The sequence below is a fragment of the Scyliorhinus canicula genome, chromosome 5 (assembly GCF_902713615.1).
Source record: "Scyliorhinus canicula chromosome 5, sScyCan1.1, whole genome shotgun sequence".
Taxonomy (NCBI): Eukaryota; Metazoa; Chordata; class Chondrichthyes; order Carcharhiniformes; family Scyliorhinidae; genus Scyliorhinus; species Scyliorhinus canicula.
The window spans coordinates 219,852,336-219,879,918 of NC_052150.1; the positions used below are offsets into that span (position 1 = coordinate 219,852,336).

General features: G+C 49.6%; 1 protein-coding gene across 9 annotated transcripts in view; it reads right to left on the reverse strand.

The window, feature by feature from the left end:
* Nucleotides 1-27,583, reverse strand: part of adcyap1r1a (adenylate cyclase activating polypeptide 1a (pituitary) receptor type I) — a 261,127-nt gene that overhangs the window by 20,642 nt on the left and 212,902 nt on the right. For 8 of the 9 annotated variants that reach the window (XM_038798557.1, XM_038798552.1, XM_038798551.1 and 5 more), the window contains one exon: nt 11,142-11,222. The exons of the other annotated variant lie outside the window; for it this stretch is intronic. In XM_038798557.1, the coding sequence (XP_038654485.1) occupies nt 11,142-11,222 (81 nt within the window). The remainder of the gene's footprint in view (nt 1-11,141; nt 11,223-27,583) is intronic. 9 annotated transcript variants of the gene reach the window in all.

Consider the following 27,583-nt stretch of genomic DNA (forward strand, 5'->3'; position numbering starts at 1 on the left):
GACTTTTAAATTATAGGATTTTGCTGCTTGCATTTTAAGGAATATTCAAAGATTAGACTCGGTGAAAGATCAGGATAAAACCATAAACAACAACGAAAGGAGTGTATAACTTGACCAGAATCAGCGTGCATGATCGGATAGTTATCATTCCCAGATGCCTTGGATTGGATTTGTTTCTTGTCACGTGTACCGAGGTACAGTGAAAAGTATTTTTCTGCGAGCAGCTCAACAGATCATTTAGTACATGGGAAGAAAAGGGAATTAAAAAAAATAGATAATAGGTCAACACAACATGTACAGTGTAACTACATAAGCACTGGCATCGGACGAAGCATTCAGGGGTGTAGTGTTAATGAGGTCAGTCCATAAGAGGGTCGTTTAGGAGTCTGGTGACAGTGGGGAAGAAGCTGTTTTTGAGTCTGTTCGTGCGTGTTCTCAGACTTCTGTATCTCCTGCCCGATGGAAGAAGTTGGCAGAGTGAGTAAGCCGGGTGGGAGGGGTCTTTGATTATGCTGCCCGCTTTCCCCAGGCAGCGGGAGGTGTAGATGGAGTCAATGGGTGGGAGGCAGGTTCGTGTGATGGACTGGGCGGTGTTCACGACTCTCTGAAGTTTCTTACGGCCCTGGGCCGAGCAGTTGCCATACCAGGCTGTGATGCAGCCCGATAGGATGCTTTCTATAGTGCATCTGTAAAAGTTGGTAAGGGTTAATATGGACATGCCAAATTTCCTTAGTTTCCTGAGGAAGTATAGGCGTTGTTGTGTTTTCTTGGTGGTAGTGACAGATTTTTGGTGATGTGCACCCCTAGGAATTTGAAACTGCTAACCATCTCCACCTCGGCCCCGTTGGTGCTGACAGGGGTGTGTACAGTACTTTGCTTCCTGAAGTCAATGATCAGCTCTTTAGTTTTGCTGGCACTGAGGGATAGATTGTTGTCGCTGCACCACTCCACTAGGTTCTCAATCTCCCTCCTGTATGCCTTGAGGAATCCCATGCTCTTTCACAGGACACTGGCCGCTAACAATGAGAGATACACAAAGGTCAAAGATAAGTGGCCTGCGTGCAGATCCAGGCCAAACAGAGAGGAGGGTCACTGGACTGTTCCACCAGCAACAGATTTGGAAAGTAACAGCCTGAAACCATAGCCCAAGGTGATGTTTCAGGAGTAGCAACAAAGCAGTCAGTAAAAGTTGTGCTACAGGTTAGCAAAGGCATGGGCAGCACGGTGGCCTAGTGGTTAGCACAACCGCCTCACGGCGCTGAGGTCCCAGGTTCGATCCCGGCTCTGGGTCACTGTCCGTGTGGAGTTTGCACATTCTCCCCGTGTCTGCGTGGGTTTCACCCCCACAACCCAAAAATGTGTAGAGCAGGTGGATTGGCCACGCTAAATTGCCCCTTAATTGGAAAAAATAATTGGGTAATCTAAATTTAAAAAAAAAAAGGTTAGCAAAGGCATAAAAAAAAGTCAAAGTAATCATTTGGGGCTGGATTTTCCAGGCCCCCCACGGTGCATGTTCCGGCGACAGAGATGGCCCACCATTGGTCAACCTTCCAGACCACCCCCATGTCTACGGGACTTTGCGTGCCCCATACCCTTCGCTACCGGGGAACGCACCGCGAGGGATCGCCATCAGTGGCACCAGAACATCCCTCCGGCAGAGAAGTGCTGGAAAAGTTTGTCCTAGACTTTATTTCACGAGGAAAGATGTACTAAATTTGTGTCGAACAATGGTTCAGTAGCACTTCGAGCTCTGGTCACCATATTATAGGCAGGATATTGAGGCATTGGAGAGGGTGCAGAGTAGAGTTACAAGGATGATACGAGAGAGGTGCGGTTATACCTGCCAGGAACTAACCGTACGGCCGAGACTCAGTCTTTCATCACGAGAATGAAGGGGTGACCTAAAATTAACAAAGGTCGGAATAGATGGCATACAGAGACGATGTTTCCACTTATGGGGAGAAGCGTGACTTGGGGCCATCAATGTAAGACAGTCACCAGGAAATCCAATCGGAAATTGAGGAGAAACATCTTTATCTAAAGAGTGGTGGAACTCTCTGACATGGGGAGTGGTTGAAGTGACTGGTGTAGACGCGTTGAAAGGGAAATGATGGACTTAGATGAGGAAAGATAGCATTTGGCTCAAATGGAGAATAAACGCTGACATGGACTTGTTGAATCGAATCCAAGACTGGTTGTAAATTTGTTCGTCAAAGGCCTCCCAGAAATAATCCATGCTGACTCACGTTTAGTAGACGGACATGTGATCCGGTACAGTACAACATTGTACAGGCCGGGAAAGTCTCAAGTTTGATGTTTAGTCTGCTGCATTAGCTGCTTGTGGCATGAGAATTGATCTCGGCATTTCTGGACTTAAAATAAAATGGAATTAGTCACTGTTCCTGTTCTTAATCGCAGGGCCGTGACCTCTGCCCACTTTGGAAAGTGATTGAGCACGGCGAAACCCACGCAGACACGGGGAGAATGTGCAAACTCCACACGGACAGTGACCCGGTGCCGGGATCGAACCCGCATCCTCGGCGCCGTGAGGCAGCCGTGCTAACCACTGCGCCACCGCGCCGCCCTAGCCCAGTCCTATAACAGGTCGCCTACCCGACACCAGCTTTGGCTCAGTGGATCGCACTTTCTCCTCCGAGTCGGCAGGTTGATCAGAAATATCATGCGGTTTTGTGGGGAAAGGAAATCAGTGACTCCAGTAACTCTCAGATTTGGTGCAGACACTCTGGTGCTCAGGGGGCGCTGTGCGTCTCTTTGGTTGAGAAAGCAAACTTAGGGGGCGATTCTCCGCTCCCCCAGCCACGTTCACTGGGAGCAGGATTCTCGACCCCTGCCGCTTATCCATAAAAAAACACCCATAAAACTAGACTAGACAGGGGTAGCTGCAGGGAGGATGTTCCCGATGGTGGGTGTGTCCAGAACCAGGGGTCACAGTCTGAGGATTCAGGGTAAACCATTTCGGACAGAGATGAGGGGACATTTCTTCACACAAAGAGTGGTGAGCCTGTGGAATTCATCACCACAGGAAGTAGTTGATGCTAAAACTTTGAATATATTCAGGAGGCGGCTGGATATAGCACTTGGGGAGAATGGGATCAAAGGCTATGGGGAGAAAGCAGGATTGGGCTATTGAGTTGGATGATCAGCCGTGATCGTGATGAATGGCGGAGCAGGCTCGAAGGGCCAAAAGGCCTCCTCCTGCTCCTATCTTCTATGTATCTATGTATTTATGTATAAAACAGATGACCTGGCCACTGCCACGTTGCTCTTTGTGGGATTTTGCTAAGTGTAAATTGGCTCCCGTGTTTCTTCCCACTCCAACCTCTGAAGCACTGTCGCCTTGGGACATCACGAGATTATGGACGGGGCCAGACAAAACCTAATATCCTGGCACACCCAGTTCGCAAGAGAACCAACAGTGGAGAAGATCATTTCCAGAGGAAGCCCTTGACACTGAAAGAAGATCAGTGTTGTTTCCTGCATATGTCCGACTGCAGGGACTTGATGATGATTTGATGGGGAGCAAGAGGGGGTGGCTGGAGTACTGAAAGTCTGGCTCAGGAGCAGTTCCCCTTCATTGGTGAGATACAGGCCGGAATTCTCTGGCCATTGGGTTCCTGGTTCCCACCGGAAGCGCGCATCCCCCCTCCCCCCCGCGCCCACGGATTCCTTGGAAGTGGCTTCAATGGGAATAGAGAATCCTGCCACTAGTTAACAGGGTGCTGCCAAGGAACATACAGTTGGGGGAGAATCCCACCCACTAGCTTTACCACTCGGTAAGGTAAAGTCGCCATAGTCCCAGATGACCATCGGCCACGTTCCCCTTTGAGAGGGAGTGCTGACTGGTGGCGATTTAACCTTGAGGATCACCACACCTCAGGTGAGGGGCCTGGTTGAGAAGATGGGCCTTCATGAATAACCTCAGCCGGTACGGGGAATTGAACCTGCTCTGCTGGCCTTATTCCACATCACAAACCAGCGGTCCAGCCCACTGAGCTAAAGCGGACCACCTGGTACATTCAATACAAAGAACAAATGCTGATGCCAAGAGGAAGATGTCTGCCCCAGGAAATTAATACAAAACAGGCAAATTGCAGAAAGATTAGTCATTTGTCTTTTCAAAGCTCGCTAGGTTCAAGAATTGTGGTCTATGATTTGGAGACTGACAAAAGCTTTTCCTTAACTTAAGAAGGGGAGGAGACTACACAAGTGTCAATTGAATATTAATTGTGGAGAAGTTACTGGAAGGGACAGAGGAACTGAGCATTTGGACAAGTATTGATTGTGACTGACCAAATCAGCATGTTTCTTTTTGAAGTAGTCACTATCGTAGGGGATTGGTTAAGGAGATTCTTGATCTTGGCCTCCAGAAGGTACTTGATAACCACACAAAGGGTCATTCTCGAAAAACTAAAACATGCAGGGTGCCGTCTCCTGTTGACTAATCCCTGTCTCAGCTCAGCTGCTCCTCAAAGCCTCATTTATACCGTGTATCACCTCCAGACTTGACTGTTCCAAAACACCACTGGCCATCGTCCGACATTCCACCCTCCGTAAACCGCAGGTCAACCAAATCTCTGCTGTCCATGTCCTAACTCGCGCCAAGTCCCATTACGCACCACCCCTTCTGCTCGCTGACCTCTGTTGGCTCCCGACTCAACTTTAGACTTTCTGTTCCTGTTCTCAAGACCCTCCATGGCCTCGTCCCTCCCTATCTTTGAAATTCCCCCCAGTCCTACGATCCTTCAAGAAACCTGCGCACTTCCTGTTCTGCCCTCTCTAGAATCCGTGGTTTGAATTTCTCCTCCTTCAGTTGCTGGAGCCAACGCTCAGAAACCCTCTTCCTAACCATCACCGATTCTCTACATCTCCTCCTTTCAGACACTCTTTAAAACCTATCCCCTTTGACCAGGTTTCTGGTAAACAGCCCTTAATACCTGGCAATCTGACTGAATATACAGCAGCACAGTGGTTAGCACTGCTGCCTCACAGCGCCAAGGACCTGCATTCAAATTTGGGCCTCGGGTGACTGTGTGGAGTTTGTACACTCTCCCCGTGTCTACGTGGGCTTCCTCCAGGTGCTCCGGTCCAACGTTGTGCAGGTTAGGTGGGGTTACGGGGATATGGCGGGGCAGTGAGGCTGGGTCGGGTGCTCTTTCAGAGGGTCGGTGCAGATTCAATGGACTGAATGGCCTCCTTCTGCACTGTCGGGGTTCCATACGGCTCAGTGTCTAATTTAGCATGACAAAGTTCCTGTTCAGTGCCTTCAGACATTTTGCAACATTGTGCTACGTACGGGGGCCGGGTCAGCTCAGTTGGCTGGACAGCCGGTTTGAGATGCCGAATGAGGCCAACAGCCCGGGTTCAATTCCTGTACCGGCTTCTCCATCCTGCCCCTCACCTGAGGTGTGGCAATCCTCAGGTTAAATCACCACCAGTCACCTCTCCCCCTCAAAGGGAAAAGCAGCCTCTGGTCACCTGGGATTATGGTGCATTTACACTTACACTACCATATTAGGGCAGCACGGTAGAATTGTGGATAGCACAATGGCTTCACAGCTCCAGAGTCCCAGGTTCGATTCCGGCTTGGGTCACTGTCTGTGCGGAGTCTGCGCATCCTCCCCTTGTGTGCGTGGGTTTCCTACGGGTGCTCCGGTTTCCTCCCACAGTCCAAAGATATGCAGGTTAGGTGGATTGGCCATGATAAATTGCCCTTAGTGTCCAAAATTGGCCTTAGTGTTGGGTGGGGTTACTGGGTTATTGGGATAGGGGAAGGTGTTGACCTTGGGTAGGGTGCTCTTTCCAAGAGCCGGTGCAGACTCGATGGGCCGAATGGCCTCCTTCTGCACTGTAAAAAATTCTATAACTCATTGTTGTTGAGAAGTAGGAGACAGAAATTAGGAATAAAGGGTTTATTTTCTGATTGCAGGCTGTGACCAGTAGTATGTTCCAGTGATCCCTGATGGGACTTCCATATATACAATGACTTGGATGAAGAAGTAGAGAACTGTATCTCCAAGTTAACAGATAACATTAAGTTAGCAGCCCGTCCGTTGGGAGGAGCAAGTTGCAATGGGCCACAGGCAGAGTAAGTGAGCAGATAAATATACGGTCAAGGTGGACAACCAATAGGCTATCAACTTTCGTCGTGAGAGAAAGACAAGGTAGGGTCTTTTCTCATCGTTGAGAGATGGGAAGCTGGCGGGAAGGAAAGAGATCTAGGTGCTCATATACACAAATCACTTAAAGCTAGTGTACGTGTAAAAAGATAATCACAGACGTTAACCGATTGTGCAAAAGGTGCTTTGGGCCGTGACTATCCATTCCTCCCACAGTGGATTTGCCAGCGGCGGAGGTGCCTCCTCCCCTGGCAGGTGGTGGGATCCAGTGACCGCTGGTGGGATCCAGTGACCGGTGGTGAGATCCAGTGACCTGCGGTGGAATTCACTGACTGATGATGGGATCCACTGACCAGTAGTGGGACCCACTGATCGGTGGTGGAATCCACTGACTGGTGATGGGATCCACTGACCAGTAGTGGGACCCACTGATCGGTAGTGGTGGGATCCACTGACCGGTGGTGGGATCCACAGACCGGTGGTGGGATCCACAGACCGGTGGTGGGATCCACTGACTGATGGTGGGATCCACTGACCGGTGGTGGAATCCACTGACTGGTGGTGGGATCCACAGACCGGTGGTGGGATCCACAGACCGGTGGTGGAATCCACTGACCGATGGTGGGAACCACTGACCGGTGGTGGAACCCACTGACTGGTGGTGGGATCCACTAACCGGTGGTGGGATCCACTGACAGGTAGTGGGATCCTCCGACAAGTGATGGGATCCACTGACAGTTGTGGGGTCCACTGACAGGTGGTGGGATCCACTGACCAACGGTGGGATCCACTGACAGGTGATGGGTTCCATCGAGCAATGGTGGGATCCACTTACCGGTGGTGGGATCCACTGACCAGTGATGGGACCCACTGACCGGTGGTGGGATCCACTGACCGGCGGTGGGATCCACTGACCGATGATGGAACCCACTGACCGGTGATGGGATCCACTGACCGGTGATGGGATCCACTGATCGGTAGTGGTGAGATCCACTGACCGGTAGTGGTGAGATCCACTGACCGGTGGTGGGATCCACTGACTGGTGATGGGTTCACAGACCGGTGGTGCAATCCACTGACCGGTGGTGGGATCCACTGACTGGTGATGGGATCCACAGACCGGTGGTGGAATCCACTGACCGGTGGTGGGATCCACTGACCAGTGATGGGACCCACTGACCGGTGATGGGATCCACTGACCGGTGGTGGGATCCACTGACCGCTGATGGGATCCACTGACCGGTAGTGGTGAGATCCACTGACCGATAGTGGTGAGATCCACTGACCGGCGGTGGGATCCACTGACTGGTGATGGGATCCACAGACCGGTGGTGGAATCCACTGACCGGTGGTGGGATCCACTAACCGGTGGTGGGATCCACTGACATGTGGTGGTATCCACTGAGCGGTGGTGGGATCAACTGATCGTTGGTGGGATCCACTGACTGGTGATGGGATCCACTGACCAGTAGTGGTGAGATCCACTGACCGGTGGTGGGATCCACTGACTGGTGATGGGTTCACAGACCGGTGGTGCAATCCACTGACCGGTGGTGGGATCCACTGACTGGTGATGGGATCCACAGACCGGTGGTGGAATCCACTGACCAGTGGTGGGATCCACTGACCAGTGATGGGACCCACTGACCGGTGATGGGATCCACTGACCGGTGGTGGGATCCACTGACCGTCGATGGGATCCACTGACCGGTAGTGGTGAGATTAACTGACCGGTAGTGGTGAGATCCACTGACCGGCGGTGGGATCCACTGACTGGTGATGTGATCCACAGGCCGGTGGTGGAATCCACTGACCGGTGGTGGGATCCACTAACCAATGGTGGGATCCACTGACATGTGGTGGGATCCACTGAGCGGTGGTGGGATCAACTGATCGTTGGTGGGATCCACTGACTGGTGATGTGATCCACTGACCAGTAGTGGTGGGATCCACTGACCGGCAGTGGTGGAATCCACTGACCGGTGGTGGGATCCACAGACCGGTGTTGGTATCCACTGACCGGTGGTGTAATCCACTGACCGGCGATGGGATCCACTAACCAATGGTGTGATCCACTGACAGGTGGTGGGATCCACTGACATGTGGTCTGATCCACTGAGCGGTGGTTGGATCCACTGACCGGTGGTGGACTCCACTGATCGGTGGTGGAATCCACTGACCGATGGTGGGATCCACTGACCGGTGGTGGGATCCACTGACCGGTGATGTGATCCACTGACCGATGGTGTGATCCACTGACCGGTGGTGTGATCCACTGACAGGTGGTGGGATCCACTGACCGGTGGTGGACTCCACTGATCGGTGGTGGAATCCACTGACTGATGGTGGGATCCACTGACTGGTGGTGGGATCCACTTTCCGGTAGCGGGATCTTCCAGTCACGCGAAAGGCAAAGCATTTTCCATGGCTGGTCAGCCACACCGCCAGTGAACCCGCTGGCCAATGACGACCTGTCATTAAACAATAAAATATTAAAGCATGCCGCTGTTCAGAGAGACTTGGGTGTGCTAGTGCATGAGTCACAGAAGGTTGGTTTACAAGTGCAACAGGTGATTAAGAAGGCAAATGGAATTTTGTCCTTCATTGCTAGAGGGATGGAGTTTAAGACTAGGGAGGTTATGTTGCAATTGTATAAGGTGTTAGTGCGGCCACACCTGGAGTATTGTGTTCAGTTTTGGTCTCCTTACTTGAGAAAGGACGTACTGGTGCTGGAGGGTGTGCAGAGGAGATTCACTAGGTTAATCCCAGAGCTGAAGGGGTTGGATTATGAGGAGAGGTTGAGTAGTCTGGGACTGTACTCGTTGGAATTTAGAAGGATGAGGGGGGATCTTATAGAAACATTTAAAATTACGAAGGGAATAGATAGGATAGATGCGGGCAGGTTGTTTCCACTGGCGGGTGACAGCAGAACTAGGGGACATAGCCTCAAAATAAGGGGAAGTAGATTTAGGACTGAGTTTAGGAGGAACTTCTTCACCCAAAGGGTTGTGAATCTATGGAATTCCTTGCCCAGTGAAGCAGTTGAGGCTCCTTCATTACATGTTTTTAAGGTAAAGATAGATAGTTTTTTGAAGAATAAAGGGATTAAGGGTTATGGTGTTCGGGCCGGAAAGTGGAGCTGAGTCCACAAAAGATCAGCCATGATCTAATTGAATGGCGGAGCAGGCTCGAGGGGCCAGATGGCCTACTCCTGCTCCTAGTTCTTATGTTCTTATGTTTTCGGAAAACCCGTCACGGGGGTGGTGGGGGGGGGGGGGGGGTGCTAAAAAATACCAGCCAAGGTCTCAGGAGGGGCACTGATTTGAAGCAATTGGATTAGGGAGGAGCTGTGCAGCCATTTTATTCTCCGATCTGAAACTCCCTGCCTGAAAGAGTGATTGAGGCACAAACCCTCATCACATTTAGACAAACAAAGTTAGATATGCACCTGAGGTGCCGTAACGTAGTAGGCTGCGGACCGAGAGCTTTTATTCATCCGGGGGATGTGGGAGTCGCTGGCTGGGCCAGCGTTTATTGCCCAGCCCTAATTGCCCCCTGAGAAGGTGGCCTCTTACGAGAATGCTGAAGCAACGATTTCATCGAGCTGTTCAAAATGTCTCAATGGGGTAAAGGTTCGAGCCCCCAAGGTCAGAGACTTCAACACATAGGTTGACCCGTCCAGTGCTGTACCGCAGGAGTGCCGCTGCGACTGAGGTGCCCTCGTTTGGATGTGACGACGAACCAAGGGCCCAAATCAAATGCCCACCCAGCCGGCTGTGAAAGGACCCAAGCCGCTATGTCGTCGAGGGACTGAGGAGTTCTCCCGCGTGCCCGAGCCAACATTTTCGCCCCTCGACCACCATTGCCCAAACAGATTAGCTGATCATTCAGCTCATCGCTGTTCCTGGGTGATAAATTAGCTGGTGCATGTCTCACATTAATCCAGGAACTAAAAGCACTTGCCTGTCTGTGAAACGGCTTGGGACATCCAGAGGTCAAGAAAGGTGTTATATATGCCGGGCTCCCTCTTTGCTCTCCCCGATATTTTTCAGAAGGTGTGACGTTATATCAACATAGAGTACCCAGGGGCAGCACGTTGGCTCAGTGGGTTAGCACTGCTGCCTCACGGCGCTGAGGTCCCAGGTTCGATCCCGGCTCTGGGTCACTGTCCGTGTGGAGTTTGCACATTCTCCCCGTGTTTGCGTGGGTTTCACCCCCACAACCCAAAGATGTGCAGGCTAGGTGGATTGAACACGCTAAATTGCCCCTTAATTGGAAAAAATTAATTGGGTACTCTAAATTTATAAAAAAAAAATAACATAGAGTACCCAGTTATTTTTTTTCCAATGCAGGGGCAATTTAGCGTGGCCAATCCACCTACCCTGCAACTTTTTGGGTTGTGGAGGTGAGACCCACGCAGACACGGGGAGAATGTGCAAACTCCACACGGACAGTGACCCGGGGCCGGGATCGAACCGGGTCCTCGGCGCCGTGAGGCAGCAGTGCTAACCACTGCGCCACCCTGCCGCCCTCAACATTGTAAATCTAAACACAAGTCAACCACTCGATCGCAATGGCGTCAGAATCCCAAGCGCCATTAACCCAAACTCAACAGCAGACCTAATCACCTGGACGTCCCATTGTTTGACGAGGTGGCATCCTGGCCACGTGTTGAATTAGTCGCTATTTGTCTCGTACGTTTGCAGAATCAGCAGTGGCCTCAATCCTTGATCTCTTGTCCAAACAGGGACGTTCCCCCTCTGTCAGAATCAGTGGCACCCCAGAAGCAAACCTTTTAAGGCGACGTCGCACAATCTCAGCCTTTATTAAATTGGCACTCAGCCCTTTTCTTTTCCATCCCTACCCTGCCACTCGACAGAAAGTTTGAGTATTAATTTCTTCCAGAGACACAAAAAGAGGATAAAGGCAGCAAATATTCCACGCATGCTTTCACAAACAGACAGGCAGACAGCAGGGGGTTGGGGTGGTTTGACTTTGACTTACAGGGTAATGGTGGTTAGTTCTGACATCTTGCACACATGCTGGTTTATTCTCTGAGGTTTACAGTAGCATTTCTGCACACAGCTGTCAAACATGACAAAGTTTCAATTCAGTTTATTTGCAGCCAGGCAGAGGGAAAATAAAACGGAAAAGAAATAACACTATGAACGGAAACGAGAGAGAGAGAGAGAGAGAATAAACGATGTGTGCGCCGTTTTCTTTTCCTGACAAGCCCATAAAACAACGAGAGTCAGTACAGTATCGTGTTCAGCTCACACGCAAACACACGCTTAATCTCAGTGATTAACCGGCCCATTAGAACGGAAGCATGTCTTAAACAGTAAACCATAAGCACGTCAGGATTTTAAGGGAAAGGGAAACACGCTCATTCTTTTATAATTCCATCAGTCCCATCTACTCACCATGCCCCCCCCAGTGGCTCAGGTGTAGTGCTCCTGATCCAGACCATCAGTTCAAGTCCTGCTCAAGCTTTGTGGGGTGGGAAGGGGGGGGGTGCGTGGGCTCAAAAGAGGCTGCTCATCAACTTGTAAAATCCTTCCACCACTCTCAAGGAGTCGTAGAATTTACAGTGCAGAAGGAGGCCATTTGGCCCATCGAGTCTGCGTCGGCCCTTGGAAAGGGCACCTCAATTAAGCCCACACCTCCACCCCATCCCCGTAGCCCCACCTAATCATTTTTGATTTTTGGACACTAAGGGGCAATTTATCACGGCCAATCCACCTAACCTGCACATCATAGAACCTAGAACAGTACAGCACAGAACAGGCCCTTCGGCCCTCAATGTTGTGCCGAGCAATGATCACCCTACTCAAACCCACGTATCCACCCTATACCCGTAACCCAACAACCCCCCTCCCTTAACCTTTTAAGGACACTACGGGCAATTTAGCATGGACAAGCCACCTAACCCGCACATCTTTGGACTGTGGGAGGAAACCGGAGCACCCGGAGGAAACCCACGCGCACAGGGGGAGGACGTGCAGACTCCGCACAGACAGTGACCCAGCCGGGAATCGAACCTGGGACCCTGGAGCTGTGAAGCATTTATGCTAACCACCATGCTACCGTGCTACATCGTTGGACTGTGGGAGAAAATCGGAGCACCCGGAGGAAATCCACGCAGACACGGGGGGGGGGGGGGGGGGGGGGGGGGAGAGAACGTGCAGACTCCGCACAGACTGTGACCCAAGCCGGGAATCGAACCCGGGACCCCGGAGCTGTGAAGCAACTGTGCTAACCACTGTGCTACCGTGGAGTGAACGTTCCCCCGTGGCCCTGCAGTTTTCCATCTTTCGCTGATGATCCAGTTCTTAAGCCACGATTGACCCTGCCATCACCCCATTCACCAGTAGGGCATTCCAGATCCTAACCACTCGCCGTGTAAGGGAGATTCTCGTCATATTGGCATTGATTCTTTTGTCGATGCCCCTGGTTCTTGATCTTTCCGCCAATAGGAATATTTCCCCCTCATTTGCACTGTCTAGCCCCTTCACAACACTGCTCTCATTAAGTCTCCTCCCACAGTGAACAGTCATTGAATATGACAGATAAATATGTGCACTCGGTGATGCAGTCTTTCAAATGAGGTATTAAACTGAGGCATGACCTTCCCTCTCGGACGCCATGTCGCTGTTTCTAAGAACGAGTGCCTTCCAGTGTCCTGGCCAATACCAATCATCCCTCAATCAACATCAGCAAGAAACAGATTCTGGTCATGGCCTCATTGCTGTTTGTGGCAACCTGCTGCGCTCAAACCAAGCTGCTGTGTTTCCCCATATTTACAACACTGACTGCACTTCAGCAGAGCCCTTTGGGATGTTCTGGCGATGCATTAAGTGCATTCGGCCATTGGCTCAGTCCTGTAAGCTCAGTCGATGAGGCCAGGTACAGGCAAAACTAAAACCTCGCTTTTGTAGCTGGAGGCATTTTAAATTGATATCTTACTCATTCCTGGGTTGTGGGCGTCGCTGTTTGCACCAGCATTTGTTGCCCATCCCTAATTGCCCTTGAACTGAGTGTCTTGCTCGGCCATTTCAGCAAGGGGGCAGGGGGGACTTATTAGAGTCAAGCACATTGCTGTGGGCCTGGAGTCACATGTCGGCCAGACCTGGTAAGGACGGCAGATTTCCTTCCATAAAGGACATTAGTGAACCAGATGGGTTTTTGGAGGTTGAGGGTGATGGAACCATCAATTCACCTGACACGTGCTTTCAGATATGAACAGTGTTTTTAATCTACTTACTACAGAGCCAGCCTGCTACCCGTTGATGAACTCTCGGTGAACTGCAGGCTGACTCTGGACAAGGGTATTTATACAGCAGCACAAGGGGGAGGAGTCGTGGGTGGAGCCAAGGGTGGAGCCCCGTACAAATACCTGAGCATTCCCAGAGCTACTCCCCCTAGTGGCCGGATAACGCTACTGCGCTTACAAAGATACAGTATGAATTACCAAGTTACATTCACCACAGAGGGGCGACCTGATAGAGGTCTGCAAAATTATGAGGGGCATAGACAGAGTGGATAGTCAGAGACTTTTTCCCAGGGTAGAGGGGCCAATTACTAGGGGGCATAGGTTTAAGGTGCGAGGGGCAAGGTTTAGAGGAGATGTACGAGGCAAGCTTTTTACGCAGAGGGTAGCGGGTGCCTGGAACTCGCTACCGGAGGAGGTGGTGGAAGCAGGGACGATAGTGACATTTAAGGGGCATCTTGACAAATATATGAATAGGATGGGAATAGAGGGATACGGTCCCAGGAAGTGCAGAAGATTTTAGTTTAGACGGGCATCATGGTCGGCGCAGGCTTGGAGGGCCGAAGGGCCTGTTTCTGTGCTGTACTTTTCTTTGTTCTTTGACTATCGGCAATGGGTTCATGGTCATCTTTAGACTTTTAATTCCAGATTTCTTTTTAATGAATTCAAATTCCAACACCTGCCTTGGTGGGATTTGAACATGGGTCGCTGGATTACTAGTCCAGTGACAATACCACTCTGCCACCGCATTAAGCAAAGTTCACACAACCGGAGGATGCAACTGGAGGACAGCAGGAATAAGTTTGAGGGCCTGAATGGCCGGCACATTTTTCTCTGCCGCACCGTCTCATTAGGATGTTGCCAGAGATGAGGAGTTAGTTGTATCTATGGACTTTTAATTCACTCAAGACCCATTCGCTTGGAGTTGAGGACTTTTTCATGGAAGTTCTGACGATTAAGGCGGTGGCCTTGTTGAGTTCGCCTCGGTCCAATGGGTTATCGCGAGGCAAAGAGGGACAGGCGGGTTGTGGCTGCTGATGAGAGGGCACCAGAATAAAGTCAGAAGGGAGGACGTTAGAATGAGTGGCGCAGGTGGCGGTCAGAATGTGGAGTTCTGCACCACACTCTACTCCTGTGACAGGCCCCATCTATCAGACGCTTGCTTGGAATCGGTGAATATGAAATGGCTGGGTTGGAGAAAACAGGCTGGGTGGCCTGCTCCTGTGCTGTGCCATTCTCCGATTCTATAACTCCCCTCAACCAAATCTGACAATTTCTTACGCTCATTCCAGGAATACTGCCCCATCTCGAATTGTTCTTGAACTGAGAGGCTGCCGTCACCTCCAGGCCAGACCGGGGACGTGGTGGTGTAGTGGTATTTTCACTGGACCCAGGGTAATGCTCTGGCGACCCGGGTTCGAAACCCACCAGGGGCAGATGGGGAAATTTGAATTCAGTAAAAATTTGGAATTAAAAGTTTAACGATGTCCATAGAACCATTGCCGATTGTCGGTTAAAAACCGATCTGGTTCACTAATTCCCTTCAGGGAAGGAAATCTGCCGTCCTTACCCGGTCAGGCCTACACGTTACTCTTAACTGCCCTCCGACATGGCATAACAATAATCTTTATTAGTGTCACAAGTGGTCTTCCATTAACACTGCAATCACGTTACTGTGAAAATCCCCTAGTCGCTTTTCACAGGCTCCAGACCCAGGCAGTGATGTGGTTGACTCTTAACTCCCCCCAACCCCTGCTGAAATTGCCCAGCAAGCCACTCAGTTTAAGGGCAATTAGGGATGGGCAACACGTGCTGGCCCAGCGACGCCCACATCCTGTGAATGAATCTAAAAGAAGACCAGTTAAGGATGCCGGATTTCCTTCATTAGTGAACCAGATGGGTTTTTAATGACAATGGTTTCATGGCCGTCACTAGACTTTTCATTACAAGATTCGAACTTCACCATCTGTTCCAGTGAGATTCAACCCCGCGGCTCCAGAGCATTGAACTGAGCCCCTGGATTGCCAATCCAGTGACAGTACCGTTACGCCCACTGCCTCCTCTTTCAATGCATTTTGTTCCTCACAAGCCAACATTACCCCTCCGCAGGATGTGGGGGTCGCTGGCTGGGTCAGCATTTGCTGCCCAGTTGCCCTTGAACTGAGTGGATTGCTCGGCCATTTCAGAGGGCAGTACATTGCTGTGGGCCTGGAGTCTCGTGTCGGCCAGACTGAGTAAGGACGGCAGATTTCCTCCCCTAAAGGGCAATTCGTTTACAATTGATGATAGTTTCCTGGTCATAGAATTTACAGTGCAGAAGGAGGCCATTCGGCCCATCGAGTCTGCACCAGCTCTTGGAAGGAGCACCCTACCCAAGGTCAACACCTCCACCCTATCCCCAAACCCAATAACCCCACCTAGCACTAAGGGCAATTTTGGAGACTAAGGGCAATTTATCATGGCCAATCCACCTAACCTGCACATCTTTGGACTGTGGGAGGAAACCAGAGCACCCGGAGGAAACACACGCACACACGGGGAGAACGTGCAGACTCCGCACAGACAGTGACCCAAGCTGGGAATCGAACCTGGGACCCTGGAGCTGTGAAGCAATTATGCTATCCACAATGCTACCTTGCTGCCCCGTGACAGGATGGTCATCATTACCGAGACTAACTTTCTCTTCAGTAATACAATTTTTAATTGATTGAATTCAAATTCCACCAGCAGCCACAGCAGGATTTGAACCCACGTCCCCAGAGCATTAACCCGGGCCTCTGGATGACCAGTCGAGTGGCAATACCACTAGTGCACCATGTCCCCCTTCATTGAGCTCAACATTTATATCCTCACACCGTGAAACGATCAGAGGTAGATTTGAAGTGGATGTCTAATCAGTGCAATACTATGTTGGGTTTTGTAAACAAGGGTCTCCAGTATGGGGGGAGCAAAAAGGTGACAATGAATTTGTCCACTCTCCCACCCACTCCACCCTTCCCTATCCCAATAAGCTAATGGTTAGACAACAGTCTAAGTGCATCTTTGGGCACAGCCTTAAATGAAATGAAAAATGAAATGAAAATCGCTTATTGTCACGAGTAGTCTTCAATGAAGTTACTGTGAAAAGCCCCTAGTCGCCATATTCCGGCGCCTGTCCGGGGAGGCTGGTACGGGAGTCGAACCGTGCTGCTGGCCTGCTTGGTCTGCTTTAAAAGCCAGCGATTTAGCCAAGTGAAAAAGAATATTAAAACCAGAGAGTGTACTTTTAACAGTAAGGTACAAGACATTAGGGAGAGAGCTAATCTGTAGATTACTTTTGGATGTCTTGAGGGAAAAGCTGGAACAGATACGATGGGCGAAAGGCCTCCTTCTGCAGTGTAAACTTCTATAGTTCTATTGTACCCCCTCTGTCTCCAGATACTATTCAGAGGCGATTCGAAAACAATTATCTTCAGATATCGAAATTAGGATAGAGTTCAGTGTCATGATGAGTCTAGCCCTGGACAAAACGTACTGATATTAATCTGAAATATACTTTGGTGATAATTAGTTGGGGGTCAGTGGGAACAATCTCACCACTGAGGCACAAGGTTGCAGGCACTCCCAGTGCATCAGAGGGAGTTCTTCCAGCAAATTCTTCAGAAGGCTCTAAAGATATCAAAGTCCACATGTCAACGTAACGTAGAACCTGATCAGAGCCTGTGGAAACAGAGCATTTCAGCTGAGCTGTTTCACAGAATTGACAGTGCAGAAGGAGGCCATTTGGCCCATCGAGTCTGCACCGGCTCTTGGAAAGAGCACCCCACCCAAGGTCAACACCTCCACCCCATCCCCATAACCCAGTAATCCCACCCAACACTAAGGGCAATTTTGGACACTAAGGGCAATTTATCATGGCCAATCCACCTGACCTGCACATCTTTGGACTGTGGGAGGAAACCGGAGCACACGGAGGAAACCCACGCACACACGGGGAGGATGTGCAGACTCCGCACAGACAGTGACCCAAGCCGGAATCGAACCTGGGACCCTGGAGCTGTGAAGCAATTGAAATGAAAATCGCTTATTGTCACGAGTAGGCTTCAATGAAGTTACTGTGAAAAGCCCCTAGTCGCCACATTCCGGCGCCTGTCCGGGGAGGCTGGTACGGGAATCGAACCGTGCTGCTGGCCTGCTTGGTCTGCTTTATAAGCCAGCGATTAGCCCTGTGAGCTAAACCAGCCCCTTGAGCTAACCACAATGCTACCGTGCTGCCCCCCCAAAAATGAAGTTACTGTGAAATGCCCCTAGTCGCCACATTCCGACACCTGTTCAAGGAGGCTGGTATGGGAATTGAACAGTGCTGCTGGCCTGCCTTGGTCTGCTTTAAAAGCCAGCGATTTAGCCCTGTGCTAAACAGCCCCAGTTCTGTTCGACAGAAAGTCTGCATTGTCTGGATGTACAGGCCTTCACGATGGTCCTGACCTATACTTAATCTTCAACAAATAGAGCCAGGACAGATTGTCTGTCCATTATCACGTTGCATTCTGTGGGATCTTGCTGTGTGCAAATCTGCTCTGTGGTTCCCATATTACAACAGTGACTGCACTTTCAGAAAGTATTTCATTTGTTGTGGAGCCCTTTGGGCTGTCCAGAGGTGGAGGAAAAGCACGAGACAAATGTAAATATGTCTTTTAATTAGTACTTGCAGCGCGTGCAATGTCCGAAAAGGTCAAGTCATAGAATGCCCACAGGCAGGAGGAGGCCACTCGTATCATCGAGTCTGCACTGACCCTTCAAAAGAGCACTCTAACCAGGTCCACTCCCCCACCACCCACTCCGCCCCACCCTATCCCTGCAAGTTAGCCTGCACATCTTTGAACACTAAGAGCCAATTTAGCCTGGCCTATTCGCCTAACCTGCACATCGTTTGGGCTGTGGGAGGAAACCCACGCAGACACAGGGAGCCCCAACAGCCCTGGACACACCCATACCCACTATTACACCCTCAGAGGTAAGAGCTGCCTTCTTGAAAGTGAATCCATGGAAAGCGATGGGCCCCATCGGAGTCCCTGGGCGAGCACTCAGAGCCTGCGCACGCCAGTTGGTGTGTGTATTCGCAGATATCTTCATCACCTCACTCCTCAGTTCTGAGGTCCCCACCTCCTTCAAGAAGACCACCATAATACCAGTACCAAAGAAGAACAAGGTAGCCAGCCTCAACGACTACCGACCAGTGGCCCTGATGTCTGTTATCATGAAATGCTCCTAGACGGTCTCGATCCATTGCAGTTTGACTATCACCGCAACCAGTCCACAGCAGCCACTATCTCACTGGCTCTGCAATCAACATTCGGACACCTTGACAACAAGGATACCTACGTCAGACTGCTGTTCATAGACTACAGCTGCGCCTTGAACACCATTATCTCAACAAGACTAATAACCAAACTCTGCAATCTTGGACTTGACCCCTCCCTGTGCAGCTGGATCCTAGACTTCTTCAGCAAATCTGTCAGGATAGGCAACAGCACATCATCCACAATAGTCCTCAACACCGGGGCCCAGCAAGGATGTGTGCTCAGTCCTCTACTGTACTCCCGATACACACATGACTGTGTGGCAAGATTTAACTCCAACTCAATCTATAAGTTTGCAGATGATACGACTGTGGTGGGCTGCATCTCAAGCAACAACGAATCAGACTACAGGAGGGCGATAAATCACGTTGTTGCATGGTGTACCGAAAACAACCTCGCTCTAAATGTTGGAAAGATCAAGGAACTGATCATCGACTTCAGGAAGCGCAGCACGACACACACTCCCGTCTGCATCAATGGCTCCGAAGTGGAGATGGTCGATAGCTTTAAGTTCCTGGCGGTCACCATCACCAACAGTCTGTCCTGGTCCACTCAAGTTGATGCAACAGTCAAGAAAGCCCAACAATGTCTCTACTTCCTCCTGAAGCTAAAGAAATTTGGCATGTCTGCATTAACTGTCACAAACTTCGACAGATGTGCGATAGAGAGCATCCTATCCGGCTGTATCACAGCTTGGGTATGGCAACTGCTCGGCCCAAGATCGCAAGAAACTGCAGAGTGTGGTGAATTCAGCCCAACGCATCACACAAGCTTGCCACCCCCACATTGATTCTGTCTACACCTCCCGCTGCCTCAGGAAGGCAGTCAGCATTGTCAGAGACCCCTACCCACCCAGGCCTTGCCTTCTTCCAGACCCTTCCATCAGGCAGAAGGTACAGAAGTCTGAAGACCCACACATCCAGACGTAGGAACAGCTTCTTCCCCACAGCTACTAGACTCCTCAACGACTCCCGCTCGGACTGATCTGTTCCCTGTAAGAACACTATTCACGACGCCCTATGCTGCTCTTGCTCATGTATTTGCTTTGTTTGGCCCCTTGTTCCGCACTGTAACCAATCACTGTTTTGTTGATGTACCATTTGTCAATGATCTCTGTTGATTATTCTTTTGTCTACTATGTACGTACTGCATACGTTCCCTTGAACGCAGAAAAATACTTTTCACTGTACTTCGGTACATGTGGCAATAAATCAAATCAAATCAAAATCAAATCAAACATGTAAACTCCGCACAGACGGTCACCTGAGGCTGGAATCGAATCCAGGTTCCTGGCACTGTGAGGCAGCAATGCTAACTACTGTGTCCCCCCCCCCCCATCACCCAAACATTCTCCACTTCTGAACCGAGACTGCCAAATTTATCAAATGAATATCTATCACATAAATAGCTATAAACTGGGGTTTCAGTTGCCCATGTTACATATCCAATGCAGTTTCTTGTCAACTCTACAGCGAAAGACACAGGGTAGAGATATCCCTGAATCCAGCTGTGCATATCGGAGAATAAACAAACTGGAAACGTGGGACTGATTAATTTCCAAAGGTCTTCAGGTATCACCTTAGAGGGCAACAAAAACAATGTGGGGTTACACAGTGATTTAACAGGAACGGTCTGACACTGAGACACATAAGGAAATATTGGGTCAGATGGTCAAACACTCAGTCAATGAGATAAGGTCATAAATAGTCATTGAGTGGTCGAGAAGTCAAGTACTGCTGAAAAGTACATTTTGTCGAAGCTTTTCATCTTGCACTCATCAGGACAATTCGCAAAAGCTGGGGAAAAGGACAACTTTATACTGAATGAGTAGAGGTGCTGCTTGATTGGTAGAGGCATTGCTGTGGAGAATGCATCAGTTGATGCTGACTGACAGTTAACTGCCAAGCATTGTTTGAACTTTAAACCAGGCAGCTTGACTCTGATTGGTCAAGATATTGACCTGTGGAATGAACTGGCGAATGGCTGTCACTTATTTTATTCAGCTGAAACAGTTGCAATGTGTGCGCATGTTCTTTCTGTCTGCAAAGTATTAATATATCGAGATTCCTGAACGTGCAAATATGCCACACTGCGAGCTAACATTCTTAAATTGGTTGTCAACGTAATTATTTGCACGCTGAGGATTATTTAGCGAATGTTGTCCAATCGCAGAATCATGTCTAATGTTGGACATTGTGGTTTGCAAGCACAGGCTGGTGGGGTACAGTCTGTATTTTGCTCATTTCTAACAATGGAAGAGATATGCTGTTTGATATGATCTACCCGTCTTTGGATCGTACAGCCTATAAATCTGGCATCACACTGACACTGAAATTCATATACCACATGACTCATTGTGTGATAGGCAGAACGTCTTTCTGGCCACTTGTTGCTGTTGTATAGCATAAGCGTGACACAGCTAGCTTTACCTGTTGCTCAGATTCTTATGACACCATACCCTCCCAGGACACTTTTCAGGGCTGGAAATGATCGGCCTATTCATGAGTTTGCACGATATACAACTTGAAATTATTTTGTCAAGGTCGCCATTATCCCACAGGCTGCCTGTGATGTGACCCTATTTCAGCATCAAGCTTGCAAGTTGAGAAAATGGCCTAGGCCCTTTTTACGAGGTTGCCGATATGGCCAATCTCATAGAGTTTGGAGCAATAAGAATCTCTATGTACATATTAACCAGTGAAATTAGGCTTGTGGTGGACTGTGGTAAAGAATCCCCTGGTAGATTTCTCAATTAGTTTGTCAATGAAAGAGTTCATTTGCCTGTTCCATTTCGAAGGTGAATTTGAGCGCAGGACACGTAAGGAAATTATTACACGCTGTTCTGGGTTGGAATATAGCAAACATGCCATTGACTAATTGCTAATATGCAAGTGGTAGCATAGTGGTGAGCACAATTGCTTCACAGCTCCAGGGTCCCAGGTTCGATTCCTGGCTTGGGTCACTGTCTGTGCGGAGTCTTCACGTTCTCCCCGTGTCTGGGCGGGTTCCTCCGGGTGCTCTGGTTTCCTCCCACAGTCCAAAGATGTGCAGGTTAGGTGGATTGGCCGTGAGAAATTGCCCTTAGTGTCCAAAATTGCCCTTGGTGTTGGGTGGGGTTACTGGGTTATGAGGATGGGGTGGAGGTGTGGGGTTGGGTCGGGTGCTCTTTCCAAGAGCCGGTGCAGATTCAATGGGTCGAATGGCCTCCTTCTGCACTGTAAATTCTATGAAATCTATGAAATCAATAAGGTGTAGTTCCATCGAAGACACATTTCTCATGGCACCCAATAAAGATTGCAGGAGTTGGGCCCAGAGGGGGTCCCATGGAAACATTATATATTTGGGCATACAGAGTGTTGTAAAACTGAACTCAACACGAGTAGATAAGTTTGACGAATACTGATTCACACGATAGTGGCAGATCTGGACTATCAGAAAGATCTATGGCTTCCTTGAGTGGAACATGGATGAATAGGCTACAGTGTCAAATGAAGACATGGACACAGAGTGGCTAGCGAAATGCAAGTCCCGTGTGGTCTTCAGAAATGTGAAGGAATCCTTCACCGGGTACGTGGAAAACCTACTCAAAACCGGTTGTAACAATTCACCCAACCATTTGGCCAGTTCAGGCTGCGCAGAGCCGGCGATAGATAACATAGGCTGCAAAGGGACATCACGTTTGTGCATCTCGGGTGAGTAAGCTGTGAGGATGAACACGCGGCAGCTCATCGCTCTTACACAAGTCCAACAAACATTTTGTTTTAGTTTGCTTTCAAGGGTGTCTGGTCACGTTAAGCGCCAGGTCCAACGGATACGAATTTGGACCCATCATTGAGTACGGTGTGCATTTTGTTGATATAGTCAAGAATAGTCTCATCTCTGTGTCAGGTTTACTGATGTGTATGTCCGTGTTAGTGTTGAGACCTCGCAATGCTGTTAGACATTTACGTTGCGTGTGAAAATCAGACAGGTCATTGGGAATCCCTCAACATGCATGTGCTAGATCAGCTGGACACGTTTCCAAGGATTCAGCATCTTCAGTGCAAGCTGATTTGTGGCAGGAGAGTTGGGAGTTGAAGCTAGCCAGCAGTTGAAGCTGGAACAGTTGTTAACTTTAAATTTGCGCTAGATAGATTTTTAGATAGATACCAAGAGATTATGGGAAGGTAAATGGATCAGCCACAATCTGATTGAATGGCGGGACAGGCTCGAGGGGCTGGATGGCCCGGCAGTAGAGGAGTTTGAACTCAGCAAATACCTCATCCCATTGGCTTGGGATGAAGGCGCACTAAAATTATAACAATGTGCAAGAACAAGCTCCTCGTTTCCTCAAAGTCCAGTCAGAGAGATTTGTTACGCGTTTAGTGGCGTTGTTAATTGCGTTCCCAAACCGCTGCTGTTACGGTGAGTTTACGGTGCGGACGTGTTTCAAATGTCTTACGGTGCAGTCATCCACAGAACCGATACAGCAGCATAAACGGATCAAATCGAAAATGAAAGAAATTTGCGCACCTCAGACAGGGTGCAGTGTGGGGGGGGGGGGGGGGGGGGGGTGCGCGTGTGCGCGGGGGGGGGGGGGTAGCGGGAAGTAAATCAGCAATCCCATTACCAATCTACGTAATCTCGCCTCACATTGTGCTTGCTCGATCTGGTCTCACTTTAGCGTTATCGATATGTCAGGAAATGAAATCTAGAACAACCTTGGGTTTAATACACTGTTGGAGCCATTCGTTCGATAGCTTACCGGTTCTTTACTTACTTGTAAGTAGGCGGTGTTGCCATGGGATTACCGTAAATATCTTTGTCGGCTTCTGCGAGATCCTGGTCTTTGATGGGATGGCATCTTACCTCCTACCCTTTGCACATTTGCCCATGATGTATTAATACGGAAATACATCATGGAGGCCAGAAACTGGGAATTCTGCCTTGAGTAACTCACCTCCCGACTCCCCAAAGGCTGTCCACCATCTGGAAGTCTCTTTGAAAAAAAAAAGAAAAAAAAAAAAAGGGGCAGCAGGGTAGCATGGTGGTTAGCATAAATGCTTCACAGCTCCAGGGTCCCAGGTTCGATTCCCGGCTGGGTCACTGTCTGTGTGGAGTCTGCACGTCCTCCCCCTGTGTGCGTGGGTTCCTCCGGGTGCACGAGTTTCCTCCCACAGTCCAAAGATGTGCGGGTTAGGTGGATTGGCCGTGCTAAATTGCCCATAGTGTCCTAATAAAAGTAAGGTTAAGGGGGGGGGGTTGTTGGGTTACGGGTATAGGGTGGATAAGTGGGTTTGAGTAGGGTGATCATGGCTCGGCACAACATTGAGGGCCGAAGGGCCTGTTCTGTGCTGTACTGTTCTATGTTCTATGTTCTATTTCCATTATTTTCTTTTTAATTCATTTATGAGATGTGGGCATCGCTGGTTAGGCCAGCATTTATTGCCCATCCTTAGTTGTCCTTCAGTAGGTGGTGGTGAGCTGCCTTCTTGAACCGCTGCAGTCCTGGGGGTGTAGGTACACACATTCTGCTGTTAGGGAGAGAGTTCCAGACTGTTGCCCCAGCGACAATTAAGGAGCAGCGATATATTTCCAAGTCAGGGTGGTGAGTGACTTGGAGGGGAACCTCCAGGTGGTGGGGCTCCCCGGTACCTGTTGCTCTTGTCCTTCTAGATGGTAGTGGTCGTGAGTTTGGAAGGTGCTGCCTAAGGAACCTTGGAGAGTTACTGCTGTGCATCTTGTAGATGGTACACACGGCAGCTACTGTGCGTCGGTGGTGGAGGGTTTGAATATTTGTGGATGGGGGAGCCATTAAGTGGGGCTGTTTGTCCTGGATGGTGTTGAGCTTCTTGAGCGTTGTGGGAGCTGCACTCATCCAGGCAAGTGGAGACTATTCCATTACACTCCTGACTTATGCCTTGTAGATGGTGGACAGGCTTTGGGGGGTCAGGAGGTGAGTTACTCGCCATAGATATGTTCATCTTGGATGATATATTCAATCTGTAACAGCCTGTAATAATTTCCTTACCTGTCTTAACGTGTTCCATTCTGCGCTCAGATTCACCATCTAAATGGAACAGTCAAATGAACTCTTTCATTGACGAACAAATTGAGGAATCTACCAGGGGATTCTTTACCGCAGTCCACCACAAGCCTAATTTCACAGGTTAATATGTACGTACGGATTCTTATCGCTCCAAACTCTATAAGATTGGTGTTATCGGCAACCTCGTTAAAAAGGTCCCAAGCCATTTGCTCAGGTTGATGCTGAAATAGGTTTGCATCAAAGGAAGCCTGTTGGATAATAGATACCTTGATTCGATCATTTTGCTCTGTATAGTGTGCAAACTCAGGAAAGAACCGAAGGTCACCACTTTTGGCCTTGAAAGGTCCCCAGTCTACTTCGGGTTAGGGTAAAGTATCTGAAAATTGTGAGCAGCAGTGAAGCTAAGTATTGCACACTGCTGCTATGCAACAGCAACACATGGTATGTGCCATTAATGGGATGCTGCCATCAAGCCAGAAAGGCATTATGCCTATCACACAAATGAGTCACGAGGTATTTGCATTTCAGTGCCAGTGTGATACTAGGTTTAGCTCAGTTGGCTGGTTCATGAAGCAGAGCGAGGCCAGCAGCACGGGTTCAATTCCCGTACCGGCTGAGGTCATTCATGAAGGCCCCCACCTTCTCAACCTTGCCCCTTGCCTGAGGTGTGATGACCCTCAGGTTAAATCACCACCAGTCAGCTCTCCCCCCCCTCAAAGGGGAAAGCAGCCAATGGTCATCTGGGACATTGGCGAATTTACGGGCAGCACGGTGGCGCAGTGGGTTAGCCCTGCAGCCTCATGGCGCCGAGGTCCCAGGTTCGATCCCGGCTCTGGGTCACTGTCCGTGTAGAGTTTGCACATTCTCCCCGTGTCTGCGTGGGTTTCGCCCCCACAACCCAAAGATGTGCAGGGTAGGTGGATTGGCCTCGCTAAATTGCCCCTTAATTGGAAAGAAATAATTGGGTACTCTTATTAAAAAAAATAATTTACATTACTCATTTACTGATGCTGAGCATGTAGGCAGTACGTTCCAAAGACTGAGAGATCATATCAAACAGCACATCCCTTCTGCTGTTTGCAATGGGCACGGTACAGACTGTACCCACCCAGCCTCTGTTTGCAAAACGTAAAACACGGGGTTGAACATTAGATGTGGTTTTCAGTTGGACGACATTTTCTAAATAATCCTCAGTGTGTTAAAATTACACTGACAACCAATTTAAGATTATCAGTTGGGCTCGCATGTGGAGGGTTTGCGTAGTCAGAAATCTAGATATATAAATGCACGGGGTCCTGTTCTTTGCTGACAGAAAGAACATGTACTCACATTGCACCTCTTTCAGCTGAATAAAATAAGTGACAGCCATTCGCTGGATCATTCCACAGCCTTGGCCAATTACTGCTTGGCTTAAATTTCAAACAATGCTTGGAGGTTAACTGTCAGTTAGCATCAACTGGTACATTCTTCATGCCAACGCCTCTACCAATCAGAGTCCACCTTCCGACCAATCAGCACTCTCTTCTTATACACGATAAAGTTGTCATTCCCCCCCAACCCGTGGCATTGGGACTTTTGGGAACTGACGTGATTAGTCACGATGAAAAGGTTTGATAAAATGTATTATTTCATTGATACACACTGTCCTAAAAGAAAGTGAGGTAAAGAGGTGGAGAGCGACATGCAGGTGGTTCCATAATTCGGGGCCCAGGCAACTGAAAGCTTTGTTAGCAGTAGTGGAATGGTCAAAATCGGGGAAGCACTGGAGGCCAGGACTAAAGGTGCACTAAAGGAGGGCCGGTGCAGACTCAATGGGCTGAATGGCCTTCTTCTGCACTGTAAGGATTCTCTACATTGAGTGGTTAGGGCCTGGAATGTACTGCCTGGAAGTGTGGTGGAAGCAGGTTCAATCGTGGCATTTGAGAGGACATTGAGGGCCGAAGGGTCCGTACTGCACTGTAATGTTCTATGTTCTATTTGATGATCACTTAAATAGAAACGATGTGCAGGGGTACGGGAAAAAGGCAGGGGAATGGCACAAAGTCACGATGCTCATTTGGAGAGCTGGTGCAGACACGATGGGCCAAATGGCCTCCTTCTGCACTGTAACAGTTCAATGATTACAACTATTTGCTTGCATGGAGGAAAATGCTGGTGTGGGCTCGGGGAGGGGGAGAGGGGCCGAATGGCCTCTTTCTTACGTTACATGTACGTATATGTCCCCTTTCCCTCGAAAGCAGGTTACACAGCTCAATGTAGAAGCTGTGCTGCTTTTTCAGATAGAGGCATGAAGGCACAGTGGCTATCACTGCTGCCTCACAGCGCCAGGGACGCGGCTTCATTTCCGGCCTCAGGTGACTGTGTGGCATTTGCACGGTCTCCCCGTGTCTGCGTGAATTTCCTCCGGGTGCGCTCCGGGTTCCTCCCACGGTCCAAATTTACGCAGGTTAGTGGGGGGGGGGGGGGGGGGGGGGGGGGGGGGGGGTGACGGGGATAGGGCGGGGCAAGTGGGCCGAGGTAGAGTGCCCTTTCAGACTCGATGGGCTGAATGGCCTCCTCGTGCACTATCGGGATTCTGAGGACTGGCAAACCCAGCAAGAGCTGGGATGGTCCAACTGAGTTAGAGCCACAAAAGGCATCACACTTACATAGGAGGTATCGGGTGGCAATCTGCCGGGTGACTCACTGTCAGGTGGCTCACTGTTGTGTGTGGATCAATGGACAGTGGCTATAGGTTCGTACTTCATTCTGGGGTCCTGAGCACAAAATCGAGAGGGACTCTCCACTACCATCCAGAGAGCTCATCATC